Here is a 13,183-nt window from a genome sequence, read left to right on the forward strand (position 1 = left end):
GGTGGCGGCTTGGGGCAGGGGGTCCTAGAGGCAGTCTGTCCAGGAGCCGCGGGGGCGGACCGCGAAGGGCCCAGGAGCACAGCTGCGCTCTCCGGCACGACGCGACTCCTCTGCTGCCCGCCGCAGACTGAGGCAGCGCTGAGTCGCCGCCGCCGCAGCGCGGATGGTCGCGCCCGTGCCCCCCTATGTTGCGCCTCGAGTGGTGCCGTCTGGCTGAGCACACGGCAGCGCGGACGCGACCAAGGCGATGGGGAAGGGGAGTTGGTGGAGGAATGGCGAGTGACGTCAGCGCGCCTTCAGAGCTGAGGAGGCGGTGGCGCGCGCCGGCGGCGGGGGCGAAGGCGCTGTCCGCGGTGCTGAATCCATCAGTGCGCACGCGCCATGCCGCATCCTGTTTCCCCTCCCCCCTCTCCGATAAGGGATGCGCAATTTGGGGAGTGGGGGTGGGGTGCTTGTGTAAAGGGTTGGGGTCGGTAGTCAAGCAGACTACTCCCCACAGCCCGTCCCATCATGGTCCTCATAGCCACTCACACTCCACAGGAACCCCCCCCCCATTTTGTTTCCAGTGTTGATATACACCGCTGAAGGCAATTAGTTGGGGGCGGGCACGGAGGCACACTCAGAGACATAGAAATAAAAAATAAGCCCCTCACAGAGAGGGGTTGGGGGGTCACACGCAGTGCCCCGCCGGGAAATCTGTCTTCCAACTCACACAGTCTCAAGCAGAGAGAAGTAGGAGTTGGTGTGGGGGCAGCAGAGAAAACATCAGACATGCGGAGGTGTATACCTGGGGTGATATACACACTCTTGCCTTGCACAGTGAGGGGCCTGGAGACACACAGGGAATACCACACATATATAAAAGTAAGGAAACACACAGGGGACACGTACAGGTTTATAAACAGACATATAAGCCCAGAGTAACAAACACATGAGCATGTTGAGTCTATGCATGCATTTCACAGCTATGGGAAGCACACAGAGACCCAGAGAAACTCACACAAGCACACACACCTAGACAAAACATATCTACAGAAGATCATGGAGAAACCCAGATATATCATAGAGACACATTATCTGCAGCTGTAGCTCTGGTGCTTGTATTTCCTCCTCCCTACACTCACACAGTCATGTAGACTGCTCTGGACATAGACAAAACCTAATGTCAACAGTGTCAATAGCTGTCTCTTCCCACACCTAAGAATTGTTCAGACAGGACCAGGGTGCCAAATAATGTCTGTACATGAGCAAGTGGGGGTAGTCCAGAGTGATATAAAAAAATCATATCATGGAAGCTGGGAAGGTGGCTCTTGCCTTGCATGCCTGAGGCCCTGGGTTTGATTCCTCAGCACCACATAAGCAAAAGAAAAAAGAAAAAAGCCGGAAGTGGCGCTGTGGCTCAAGCGGTAGAGCACTAGCCTTGAGATGAAGAGCTGAGAGACAGCACCCAGGCCCAGAGTTCAGGCCCCACGACTGGACCCAAAAAAAATCATATCATATTTTAAGATCCTGACTACAATAAAAACACAAATCCATAAATAAGCACTTGTTGACTGCATAGAACCAGAACTGTTTATATGCCTTGGGTCATACAACCCTGTGTGTAGATAATGCAATTTCTACTTTACAGATGAGGGAATCCCAAAACTCCAATTCATTCCTATGGGATCATGTGAACTTTCCAATCAATACATTATTTTTCTTTTAAGAGTGTGCCAGGAAGATAGAATAGCCACTGCTAGCGTGGCTAGAACAAAGTCAGGGGGATTGTGGTAGGAGATAGTGTCATAGTTTAGCAAGGACCACACTAGATAAGGCCTTGGCCATAGATAGCAATGATAGTGGTAGCAGAAGATACACAAGTAAGCAGTTTTGGGAGTCTCTTTTGCCTGCAGGATTTTAAAATGAACTAAGCATGTATTCTTTTGCTTTTCATTCACTAAATCATTAGTCTATTTAAATAAGGTATATAGTGTGGGACTTGGCATCACAGTGTGTAGGTTCAAGTTAGGCCTCCACAATATAATTAGAAAAGTGATAAAGAGATTTGGTTTCTTCATCTATAAAAGGGGATGGTCATTTGAGCTACGTCTAAGCAGAAGGAGAGGAGCAATCTTTATATATATAATTTTTTGTCGGTCATGGGGCTTGAACTCTGGGCCTGGGTGCTGTCCCTCAGCTCTTCAGCTCACGGTGAGTGCTCAACCACTTGAGCTACAACACCGCTTCTGGTTTTCTAGTGGTTTATTGGAGATAGGAGTCTCATGGTCTTTCCTGCCCGGGCTGGCTTTGAACCTCAATCCTCAGATCTCAGCCTCCTGAGTAGCTAGGATTACAGACGTTAGCCACTGGCGCCCAGCAAACCTTTGTATTTTTGCATGCACTATAGCCTCTACCAGGAATGCCTTCTCTCTCTTCTCTCAACAGCTGCCTTTGGCCATAGTGGAAATTCTCCCTGTCTCCCAGGTCTCAGATTCCAGTCTTCCCGTAGGTTCCCACAATCACCAAGTCAAACATTTCCCACATCATTCTTTTCCTTTTTCCATCCCGCTCAGCTTCAGTCCCATCTCTAGGGCCTTTGCTTTGGCATGGCCTTCTTCCCTCCAGGATGCTCATAAATTGGGTATTTTCCAATGTTTTGAAATTGAAGTGTATGCTTCTGTTGCTAATCAAAAATTGTTTTTTAGCCTAATGCTGGTAGCTCATTCCAGTAATCCAAGCTATTCAGGAGGCTGAGATCTGAGGATCATGGTTTGATCAGCCTGGGCAGGAAAGTCCCTGAGCCTCTCATCTCCAATTAATCACCAGAAAACTGGAAGTGGTGCTGTGGTTCAAGTGGTAGAGCACTAGCCATGAGTGAAAAAGCTCAGGGACAGCATACAGACCCTGACTTCAAGTCCCCCAACTGACAAGCAAACAAAAAAAATCGGACTTTTGTTTGTTTTAACAGAAGCGAATAAACTACTCAGCCTCTAGTGGACAGGCGTAGTTGTGGTTTTCCAGGCCTTTTTGGCATCTCTGGGACTGTATTTGGGCTCCTTGGGATTCTGTCTCTAGTCTGTGCCTCTTCCTAAGAATCTGGCTCCCTAGTACTTGTGGCTTCTAGTGCCATTCCCTTTCTTCAGGTGGCTCAATTTCTAGAAATTATTCGTAGATTATCTTTTAGAGGAATGTGGTTTCCCCTTGGAGTTTCTTAGCTCCCCAAAGCAGAAAAATAAAACCTCTCCACATCATCCCTCTCTCCTTCAACAGGGCTTTCTACAGAAGGGCCTCCAAGAATGATTTTCTTTCGTGTATTTTGGTGAGCCACAGTGCAAGCACATCTCTGACATGTTTACACTCAGTATTGTATCCGTATTTATGACATATGTATCTATGTCACCTTAGTGAGTATGCACATATGTGACACATATAAATCATATATGTACAACATACTCAATGATCCTTAAGTTTTTTTTTGTCAGAACTCTGGGCTTGGGTGCTGTCCCTGCGCTCTTCAGCTTAAGGTGAGCACTTTCTGCTTGAGCCACAGCACCACTTCTGGTTTTCTAGTGGTTTATTGGAGATACAAGTCTCATGGACTTTCCTTCCCAGGCTGCCTTGAATCGTGATCCGCAGATCTCAACCTCCTGAGTAGCTAGGCTTACAGACGTGAGCCACCAGCACCTGGCAATCCTTAATTTTTGACACATCTGTAAATTTAATCCAACACATAGATATGTACCTCATAATGTACATACACAACTGAATCTCCACTTTTTTTTGTCAGTCGTGGGGCTTGAACTCTGGACCTGGGTGCTGTCCCTGATATCTTCAGCTCAAGGTGAGAACTCTACCTCTTGAGCTACAGCGCCACTTCCAGTTTTCTGGTGGTTAATTGGAGATGAGTCTCACAGACTTTCCTGCCCAGGCTGGCCTTAACTGCGATCTTCAGATCTCAGCCTCCTGAGTAGCTAGGATTACAGGCATGAGCCATCGGTGCTCTATCTTACACACTTTAGTAGAAACCAGGATCCCCCACATGCACTTGTACTGTTTTCCCAAGATGACCAAATACTCATTGACTCATTTTCATTTCAACTCATCACCTGGACTATTTTACATAATGGAAAATGGACCCAAGAAGTCAAATTAGGGTGGTGATGAGAATTTAGTTATAATGAATCTTCTACTTGGACCTTCCAATGTAGAGGGATCCCCTTTACCCACTGCAGTCTTGAACTCTACTCCTGATTTTAAGTTAGTACCATAATGCATGGTGCTTCAGCAATGTCTAGCCTACAACCTTTCTGAACCTGTTTCTGCCTTTGTAAAATGGGAGAGAATACTGAACCTCATGAGTTTATTGTGGATTAAATGAGTTCATACTATGGAAAGCCTTAAGACACTTCTGGGTTCACAATAAGTACTTTCTAAGTGTTAGCTATTATCATAACTATGATGATGATTCCTATGTGTCTCATCACTAGGGGCTCTCAGCACTTGGTGAGTGGTAAATGAATGAGCAAATGCTAAGAGCATTAGTGTCTGAGTTTGTTCCCTTTACTGCAGAGACACGTGCAGCTCTGATTCCTTTTCTTATGTTCCCTGAAGTCCAGCACTATTGTTAGTATACAGTAGGCGTTAAGTGTTGAACAAAAGGAAAGCCTATTCTGAGTCTGTTCCTTGCTCAGATGTCCTCTTCTACCAGTCCTCCTCCACCCCAGATGTCCAGACTTTAGGTCTAGCATGCAGTAGACAGTTTTAAGTGTTGAGTGAAATGCACAAATGTGAAAGGAATATGTGTCTGGGTTAGCCCTGGGGGCTCCTCAAGAAGGATACTGACTCTAGCTTCTCTGCTCCCTCCCCAGATCACAGTACATCACAGCCACTTCCTCAGTCCGCCTCCCCACCTTGCAGAGCTATTTGTCATGGATAATTGTGGTGCTAGAGCTGGGCTTTTGGGAGTGGGTGGGTGCAGGTGTTCCCTTGGTAGGTTGCCAACCGTGACCACGCCTCTTCCTCCCTCTGTCATTGACGTGGATGGACCAGCTGAGAAGCTCTGGTGGGTGGGAACTGAAGAAGCTTCAGGAGACAGAGACTGCAACTACCCAGCACATTGGCCAATCAAGAAATGACTGCCCTAGTGAATAGCCAATCAAAGCAAAGCAGAGGTCTGCAGAGGGACGTGCTGGGTGGCCCTGGAGCACTGGGAAAGGGGGAAGGTTAGCACAGTGGGGAAGGGAGCTTGGTGCTGGACACTTGCTTTCACAGGCTGCAACCAGAGTGGGAAATACTGTTTTCCAGAACAGGCTGCAGTGTCATAGCTCTAGAAAATGCTATTGCTCCATTTCTGGGAAAGAGGGCAGGTTGTTTTTCCTTCTTTCAGCAAACTCAAAAGAGCCTGATTTATTGGAGTCTGGGAAGACAGGTGGTCAGAATGGAAACATGAAGGGTCAAGGTGTCTCCATAGGATCTTTGCAGGCAGGCACGTGTAGACATGGCCGTTTTTCCTCCACCACCAGCTTCTGCCCCTGCAGCTCTTCACATTGTGGATGTGGATTCCCCCAGAAGGTCACATTCTTCTCACCCTGACCTTCGACCATGGTAACGGTGGGCCTGGCGTGTTAGTGAGAGAATGGATGAGAGAAGCTTAGGAAAGGCACAAATACATTCAACAGATACTTTTTAAAGACAAGGTCTCACTTTGTAGCCCAGGAGCTGGCTTTGTACTTGCCATCCTCCTACCTCAATCTCCAGAGTGCTGGGATTATAGGTGTGTGTAACCATAGATAGTTCAACAAAGTCTTTTTATGGGGGTGGGGGGTAGATATCAATATTTGAACTCCAGGGTCTTGTGCTTGCTAGGCAAGTTCTCTACCACTTGATCCATACCTTCAAAGAAGTTTTAATGAATGTCCATTGTGTGCCTAACACTACGTTGTAGCCGATACTGGGCTATTTATCCTTCCTGTGCCTCAGTATTACTCATCTACAGAATGGCAATTAAAGGAATGATACCATCTGACCAAGCTGAGTGAGGATAAATGAACAAAATCAAGTAAGTACTTAGTAGTACCTGGCATTATAGTAAATGCTGAAAACATGTGGGTGATTGTTCATTTCTTTGTGCCAGACCTGGGACTTGAGCTCAGGGCCTTGTGCTCTTGCTTGCCTTTTTCACTCAAGGCTCATGTTCCACCAGTTAGGCCACTCTTTCATTTCTAGCTTTTTGGTGGTAAATTAAATGTGAGAATCTTATAGACTTCTCTCTCTGGGCTGGTTTTGAACCATAATCCTCATATCTCAGCCTCTTGAGTAGCTAAGATTACAGGTCTGAGCCCCTAGCACCCAGATGATTGTTAATTATCTTTTCCCCACTCTTCACCTGGATAAAGCCCTTGTCCTGACATTCAAAGTTTTGTTTTTTGGGCTCAAATCCCTGTTTCAAGCCTCTGTTTCCCTCTCTGCCTGCCCCTTCCTCTTCCTCCCCCCTCTCTGTTACACACACACACACACACACACACACACACACACACACACACCACCACACTCACTTTGTCCAAACTGAGTCAACGTTCAGAAAGGTCTTCACCTGAGTTATTTCTTCTATTAGGTAAGCCCTCTATTCATTTCCACTTGGATCTCCACAATTGGTCCTTCCTCCACATAGTCTCTCACTAATCCAAGTCCTTTGTGCTTCCATTCAATATCGCTAACTCCAAAGATAGACACTGGTGGCTTATGTTGTAATCCTAGCTATTCAGGAGGCTGAGATCTGAGGATCAAGGTTTGAAGCCAGCTGGAGTAGAAAAGCCCACAAGACTCCTATCTCCAATTAACTATCAAAAAATTGGAAGTGGAGGTGTGTCTCAAGTTGAAGAGCACCAGCCCTGATCAAAAAAGCTAAGGAACAGATGCTCAAGCCCTGGGAACAGCCCACTTAACCTAGTAGCTTGATCTGTATGGAAGGAAGGGATTGGTGTTTTTTTTAAACACTTAACTCCTGGGTGAACCACCAGTAAACACACTGAAGTGGTTAATCTTAATCCTATGTTCAGGGCCTGGCTCAGTCTTGATGCCAGGAATGTTTTTTCTCTACCTGCATAGGAAATCTGGCTCTGCTTCTTGGACCCAGGGCAAGGTGGCAGCCCCTCTGCCAATCATCCCTCTTTATGCCTTCTGCCAGGTACACACTCAACTGGGTTCCTTGGAGGATTCATAGAACTGGGGTGTGTCTGCAACTATTGCCAGAAAGGCCTTAGAGTGCCTCAGAGAAGTGAGATGTGGTGTGAATGGAGGTTTGAGTGACTGAGAAACTCAAAGTGTAGGAACTAAGGGATCAGGAATGGACACTGAAGTACTGAGTGCATAGGAAAATGGCTAAACAGCTGCATGTAGGACTGAGAGGCATAAAGCCTGTGTATTAACCCTCAGTATCTCCTCTTCCTCTTCTTAATTTCTGGCAGATGGCACTTAGTAAAATAAGCACCTTAGACCCAGTGGTGAAAGCCCTTGCTGGGTGTAGCTGACTTTCTCATCTTTAATACCCTCTACTTGGCACAATCTTCCCCCTCACTCACGCGAACTTGGGAAGCAAGGCTGTGCAGAGGCGCTGGCGGACGCGGGTGGGGTTGGGTCCACATGGAGGTGTGCACAGCCCCCATGTAGTCCACTGTGACCAGGAACCTTTCACTGTAATGAGGGGAGGGGGTTAGAGAGTCAACACTGGAAAGTCTCAGTGGGAAGGTATAGAAGGGTTCATAGCAGAGATGGAAGACCTTTGTCCCTGCCTGGGCTGCCCATCACCATAGTGTTATCTGTGTGTCCACTCACATTTGCAGTTCTGGATGTTGTAGCAATGTCGGATATCCTGGTAATTCCCAGCACACCGATTGCCATCAAACTTCCGACCCTTGCAAACCCTTGTGCGGTACTGCTGACCCGGGATTTCATTACAGCTGATGGACTGCATGGGTAAGCGGCTGCAGACACCCCATTTTCCCCAGGCTTCCCACTCCCCATTCACTGCAGAGACAGAAAGTAAACAGGGAGTCAGTGAGGTAGTTCAGAGGGAAGGAAGGAAGGCTATGGGAGTTGTAGGGGTGATCAGATGTGTGGATGCGGGGGTGGGGGTCAGAGGCAGCAGCAAGGCTTGAGGACCAAGGAATAGAGGGGATTTGAAGCAGCAAGGCTTCAGTTGCAGGAATTGGGTAGCAAAGATAGGCTGAGGAATTAGGTATGAAAACAGTGCTTCTGGAGGTGCTAACCAGGGCAGGGTACAGCTGTGTTGCAGATGTGGGTCCGAGTAGCATCACCAGCACAGAAGGGGCCCCCATGCTGGGGCACAGGGTGGTCACATTTCCGTCGTTCCAAGGTCTGTCCTAGGCCACAGGTCACAGGACAGGGGCTCATAGAGCCCCATGGTCCCCAGCCTCCAGCCACTGTTGGAGAGGGGAAAGGAAGTGAGGGAATAAACCACCACAAACTTTCCTTCAGCCTCTAGACCCTTGAGGAAGTCCCCAAATGAAGAGCTTCATGGCCCTATGGTATAAGAACTATTCTAGAAATGACAGGGCATCTGTGCCCTCAAATTAAGAGTCCCTGACGGTGTGTGAATGGCCTCATCTCTGCACACCTGGGCAGGGTGGCAGGCCAGTGCAGGCCCGGTGCTCATAGGCTGCTCCTGGGCAGGGCTTTCCAGGAGGCTGCTTGGAGGGCTCTGGTGCAGAACATGTGCGGCTTCGTGTCTCTTTAGGTTCTTGGGATCCACCATGGCAGGTGCCTGAACAGGGACTCCAGGAGCCCCAGGCAGCCCAGGCCCCATGTGCTGTGGGAGAGGTGGGAGAGATACACATATGGTCAGGCACAAGGAAGTCCACTCACCCTGGTAGTTACTTCCTGTAACCCCACAGACCCACCCTGAGTCTGGGTGTCTCATCCATATCTTGTTGCTGTCCTTACTCACTGGGGCAGACCTGCTGAGTATCACAGGCCTCTGACTTCCGGGCCTCTCCAGGGCAGTGTCCCCCACACTTGGGGGCAGGGTGGTCACACAATCTCTGGCGAGTCCTTGTTCCTTTGGAGCAGGTGACAGAGCAAGGCCCCCATGGTGCCCACTCAGACCAACCACCCATCTCTGTGGGAGAGAAGGGGACAGGATGAAATCAGAGATGATATTCAATGTTCTGTTTCCTTATGTACCCTCTATCAGCTAATCCTATCCTCACATCTTGTCCCTACCCTAGCATAACATTGCTCTTGATCTGGACTATGGAAGCAGACTTAGAGAAACACTGGTCCCTTTGCTTCACCCCTCAGGGACAGTCTGTTCTGTTTTTTTAATCAAGTCAGATGGAATTTCTTCCCTGCCTACAATGGGAATCACTCAGACTAAAGCCAATGCCCTCCCTTCTACCCACTCTCCTCCAGCCACCCCAGCCTTCTCAGTTTCTCACAGGCACAGGCCCGGGCTCCAGGGGCCGGGTGACAAAGAACACATGCCTGCCTCCCTGATCCTCACCAGGACAGCATGGCTGGTCCTCACAGGCCTGTAGCTGCCACTCGAGTGTTCCAGGAGCCACCTTCTCAGGGCACTGTCCACCCCTGCCTATACAGCGCCGGTATCGTAGCTGGGACCCTTCAGAACATGTCACTGAGCAGGGAGCCCATGAGGACCATGGTGACCATCGTGGGGACCTGTAGAGAGGCACATGTGTCCCATCCAGGGATGAACTGACAGGATGGCATGTGGGTTTCCAGTGTGTGGATAGGCACAAGAATGGTGCTGGGTAAAATGAGTACTAGCCCTTAGGGATGCTGAGGGATTAAATGGGAAAGGTAAGGGTTGAATGGAGTAAATGTCACTTCCCTTCATGGCTGGGTCCCTGAAGTTACCCTTAGATATCCCCCCAAGAACAAAGCCAGGAACATAGTAAGCAAATGTAAGGACCTGGAGCCCCAAACTGCTCCCAGAAACCCAAAATGCCCACCACCTTGTACTGTAGCAGGCAGATAGGAAGTGTTTAGTAAATGGGAGACCTCCCAATGGAGGTCCTGCTCAGTCCACCAATGTTTAAGAGATATGAAGCTGGGCACTGGTGGCTCACACCTGTAAGCCTAGCTACTCAGGAGGCTGAGATGTGAGGATGGCAGTTCAAAGCCAGCCCGGATAGGAAAGTCTGTGAGACTCTTATCTCTAATAAACCACCAGAAAACTGGAAGTGGCTCTGTGGCTCAAGTAGTAGAGCACTAACCTTAAACTGAAGAGCTGAGGGACAGCACCCAGGCCCAGAATTCAAGCCCCATGACAGAGAGAGAAAGGGGGTTAGGGGGAGGAACTACAGACATAACTAGGGACTCAGAGCTGCTGTTGATGATCCCCAAGCTCCAACTCAGGAGGCTGAGATCTCAGGATTGTAGTTCAAAGCCAGCCTAGGCAGAAAAGACAATAGGACGCTTATCTCCAATTAAGCACCAAAAAAGCCAGAAGTGGAGCTGTGGTCTGAGTTGTGGAGCTTTAGCCTTGAGCATAAAAGACCAGGGACAGTGTTCAGGCCTTAAGTTCAAGCTCTAGAACCAGTACCAAAAAAAAAATCCCAATCCTCCAATCCCCACAGTGTCTCTGGAATACACAGGAAGTGGTGGTAAAATACATCTAGAAGACAATAATGAGGACTCCATCAATGTAAGCCAAAAGTCATGATTAGGAGACTACAGATTCTCTGAGATCCCCAAGCTGCCACTCAGACCCTGCAATGTGCCCTACTATGGAGGAAGTACCCAGTGAATGTGGAGTGTCATCATAATTAGGGGCCCAGAACCACCCCTAAATTCCCCCAAACTTCTCCATTCCCACAATGTGTCTGTATACAGTAAGCACTCAATAAACATGGGCTGTCATCACATCTAGGGGACTGGAGTTACCTTCTGGAAATATCCAAATTGCACTCTACCTGCAATGCTTACAGGAAGTGCTGTAACTGGTTCTCAATTAGGGCTGTTCCTCCTCCCCACACCCAGGATCTTTGGCAATGTCAAGATATTTTTTGATTGTCTCAACAGGTGTGAGGAGTTGCTATTAGCATTTGAGAGGAGGCCAGGAATGTTATAAAATATCCTACAAAGCACAGGTCAGCATCCATACCTCCGACAAAGAATTTTTCAGCTCCAAATGACAATAGTTCCAAGGTTGATAAACTCTGAACTATGGGGCTGGGCACAGTGCTCACTCTTATAAACACAGTTACTGAGGAGGCAGAAACTAAGATTGTGGCTCAAGGCCAGCCCAGGCAAAATGTTAGTAAGATTTTATGTCAACAAAGAAGTTCAGTATGGTGGTGCATTTCTGTAATACCGGCTACTTGGGAGGCATAAGTAGGACGATCATGATTCAAGGCCTGCTCAGGTAAAAAATGTAAAACCCTATCTGATCATCGAAAGCTTTGGGCTTGGAGTGGTAGTGTTGGCCTAGCAAGTACAAGGCCCTGAGTTCAAAGTCCAATACCTCCATGAAAGAAAGGGCAGGAGGAAGAGAGTGGGGAGGGGCAAGAAAGAAGGAAGGAAGCTAAGAAGCAAAGATGGGACACAGAGTAAAGGTCATGATCTGGGCCTTGTGGGCCATCCTTGGAAGCTCTGGAGAAAAGCTAAGCCCAGTTCTGGGTGACAGTCTTCTTGGCCTTCCCCTAGCCCAGCTCCACCGAACCTGCATGCCTGACAGAGCCCACTACTATGCTCCTGGAAAGCATAGGCAGTGTTGAGACAGCAGTCCTCTGCACGGACACCTCCCCCCAGCAGGCCCTGGCATTTGCCAGTTGACTCTTCATACTGGGTGAAGCAGATCACTGGGTCTGAGCCTGTAACAAGACCAGGGGAGGAGGAGAACAGCTGGTTAGGGGTCTGGTGATCCTGGATGCCCCTGGTAGACAGCTAGGCCTTCACCCACTTACCTGTGACTGGTAGCGTGAGCAGCAGCAGTAGTAGCAACCGAGGGACCTGTACTTGGACAGTCATGTTGAATACACCAACCCTGCTGACCCGTGAGAGGAAGAGAGAAGGCCCAGTCTTTATCTGGGCTGACCTGCTCTGGAAAAGAGGAACCTAGGGGTGGCAGGAGGAACTGAGAGGGTATGGTGCAGGCCTCTTCAGTTCTGACTTCTCCAGTGTCCCCTCTGCCTCCTCCCTTCTACATTTCCTGTGTCACCCTTGGTACTGTTTTCTTTGTCACCCAATCCCCAGCACCCCCCTCCACTTCACCTAGCAACCATTCAGTGCTCTATGGCCCTCTGAGAAACTCTCACTTGAAGAACAATGGAGCCTGAGAGTTTAGAGCTAGAACCTCTTATAGATGTAGTCTTGGGCAAGTCACTTCATCTTGGAGCCTGGTACCCAGTATGGAAAATGCATGATCCCCACAATGCAAGGGAGAGCCTCATGTTCATGGGGGTGTTGGGTAAGGGTGGGATGTGGGTGGCCCTGGTCAAGGGGTAGAGAGGTATCTAGGCAATTACTTGGCTCTCCATCCTGACTTCACTCTGCCCTCTTCTTTCCTAAAAGTGACGTTCCCTGTGGTCAGCATGGCGGAGTGGGGAGAACCCAAGGGAAGTGAGAAGGGGAAGCGACATGGTGTGGGGATTCCAAAGGGAGTGGAATTGGGTATCTACTGCCCTGGGGGGGGCTCAGGGGTAGGGATGGGGGTGGGGATGGGGATGGAAAGGAGGGCATAGGCTGGGCCATGGTTCATCAGAATGCATTTAGCAGGTAATATAACCCATCTTTGGGCTTGTTTCCTGCTCACAGATAGTACCTACACAGCATAGGTCAGGTTTGAGGTGAATTGTGGAAGTTAAGGTTTAAAAAGTACTTAGAGCTGGGCGCTGGTGTTTCACACTTTTAATCCTAGCTACTCAGGAGTATGAGATTTAAGGATTGAGGTTTGAAGCCAGTCTGGAAGGAAGGTCTTTGTGACTCCTCAAATAACCACCAAGTGGCAAAAGTACCAGCCTTGAGCAAAAAAGCTAGGGGACAGTGCCTAGGCTGAGTTCAACCCTCAGTACTGCCCCTCCAAAGTACTTAGAATAGCACCTGCCATACAGGAGAGGCTGCTTGTTAAATTATCTGTTCAACACTGATTTTCTTGAAATAACCTCTTACTATGTAGCTTAAACAGGCATGAAACTGTGTAGTCCAGGCTGGCATTGAATTT

The 13,183-nt window shown here is 48.7% G+C and overlaps 1 protein-coding gene across 1 annotated transcript; it reads right to left on the reverse strand.

Moving 5' to 3' along the window:
- Positions 1 to 5,336: 5,336 nt before the first annotated feature.
- Positions 5,337 to 12,083, reverse strand: Cfp (complement factor properdin). Its single transcript, XM_013035546.1, has 9 exons — positions 11,928 to 12,083; positions 11,684 to 11,834; positions 9,503 to 9,678; positions 8,948 to 9,118; positions 8,618 to 8,809; positions 8,250 to 8,423; positions 7,816 to 8,007; positions 7,563 to 7,674; positions 5,337 to 5,598 (listed from the first exon to the last, which is right to left on the reverse strand). Exons 1-9 carry the CDS (start codon positions 11,989 to 11,991, stop codon positions 5,436 to 5,438), a joined length of 1,395 nt encoding a protein of 464 aa, XP_012891000.1. The 5' UTR covers positions 11,992 to 12,083; the 3' UTR covers positions 5,337 to 5,435.
- Between the last annotated feature and the right edge of the window lie 1,100 nt (positions 12,084 to 13,183).

Source organism: Dipodomys ordii, unplaced genomic scaffold, assembly GCF_000151885.1.
Source record: "Dipodomys ordii isolate 6190 unplaced genomic scaffold, Dord_2.0 Scaffold215, whole genome shotgun sequence".
In the NCBI taxonomy this organism is placed as follows: Eukaryota; Metazoa; Chordata; class Mammalia; order Rodentia; family Heteromyidae; genus Dipodomys; species Dipodomys ordii.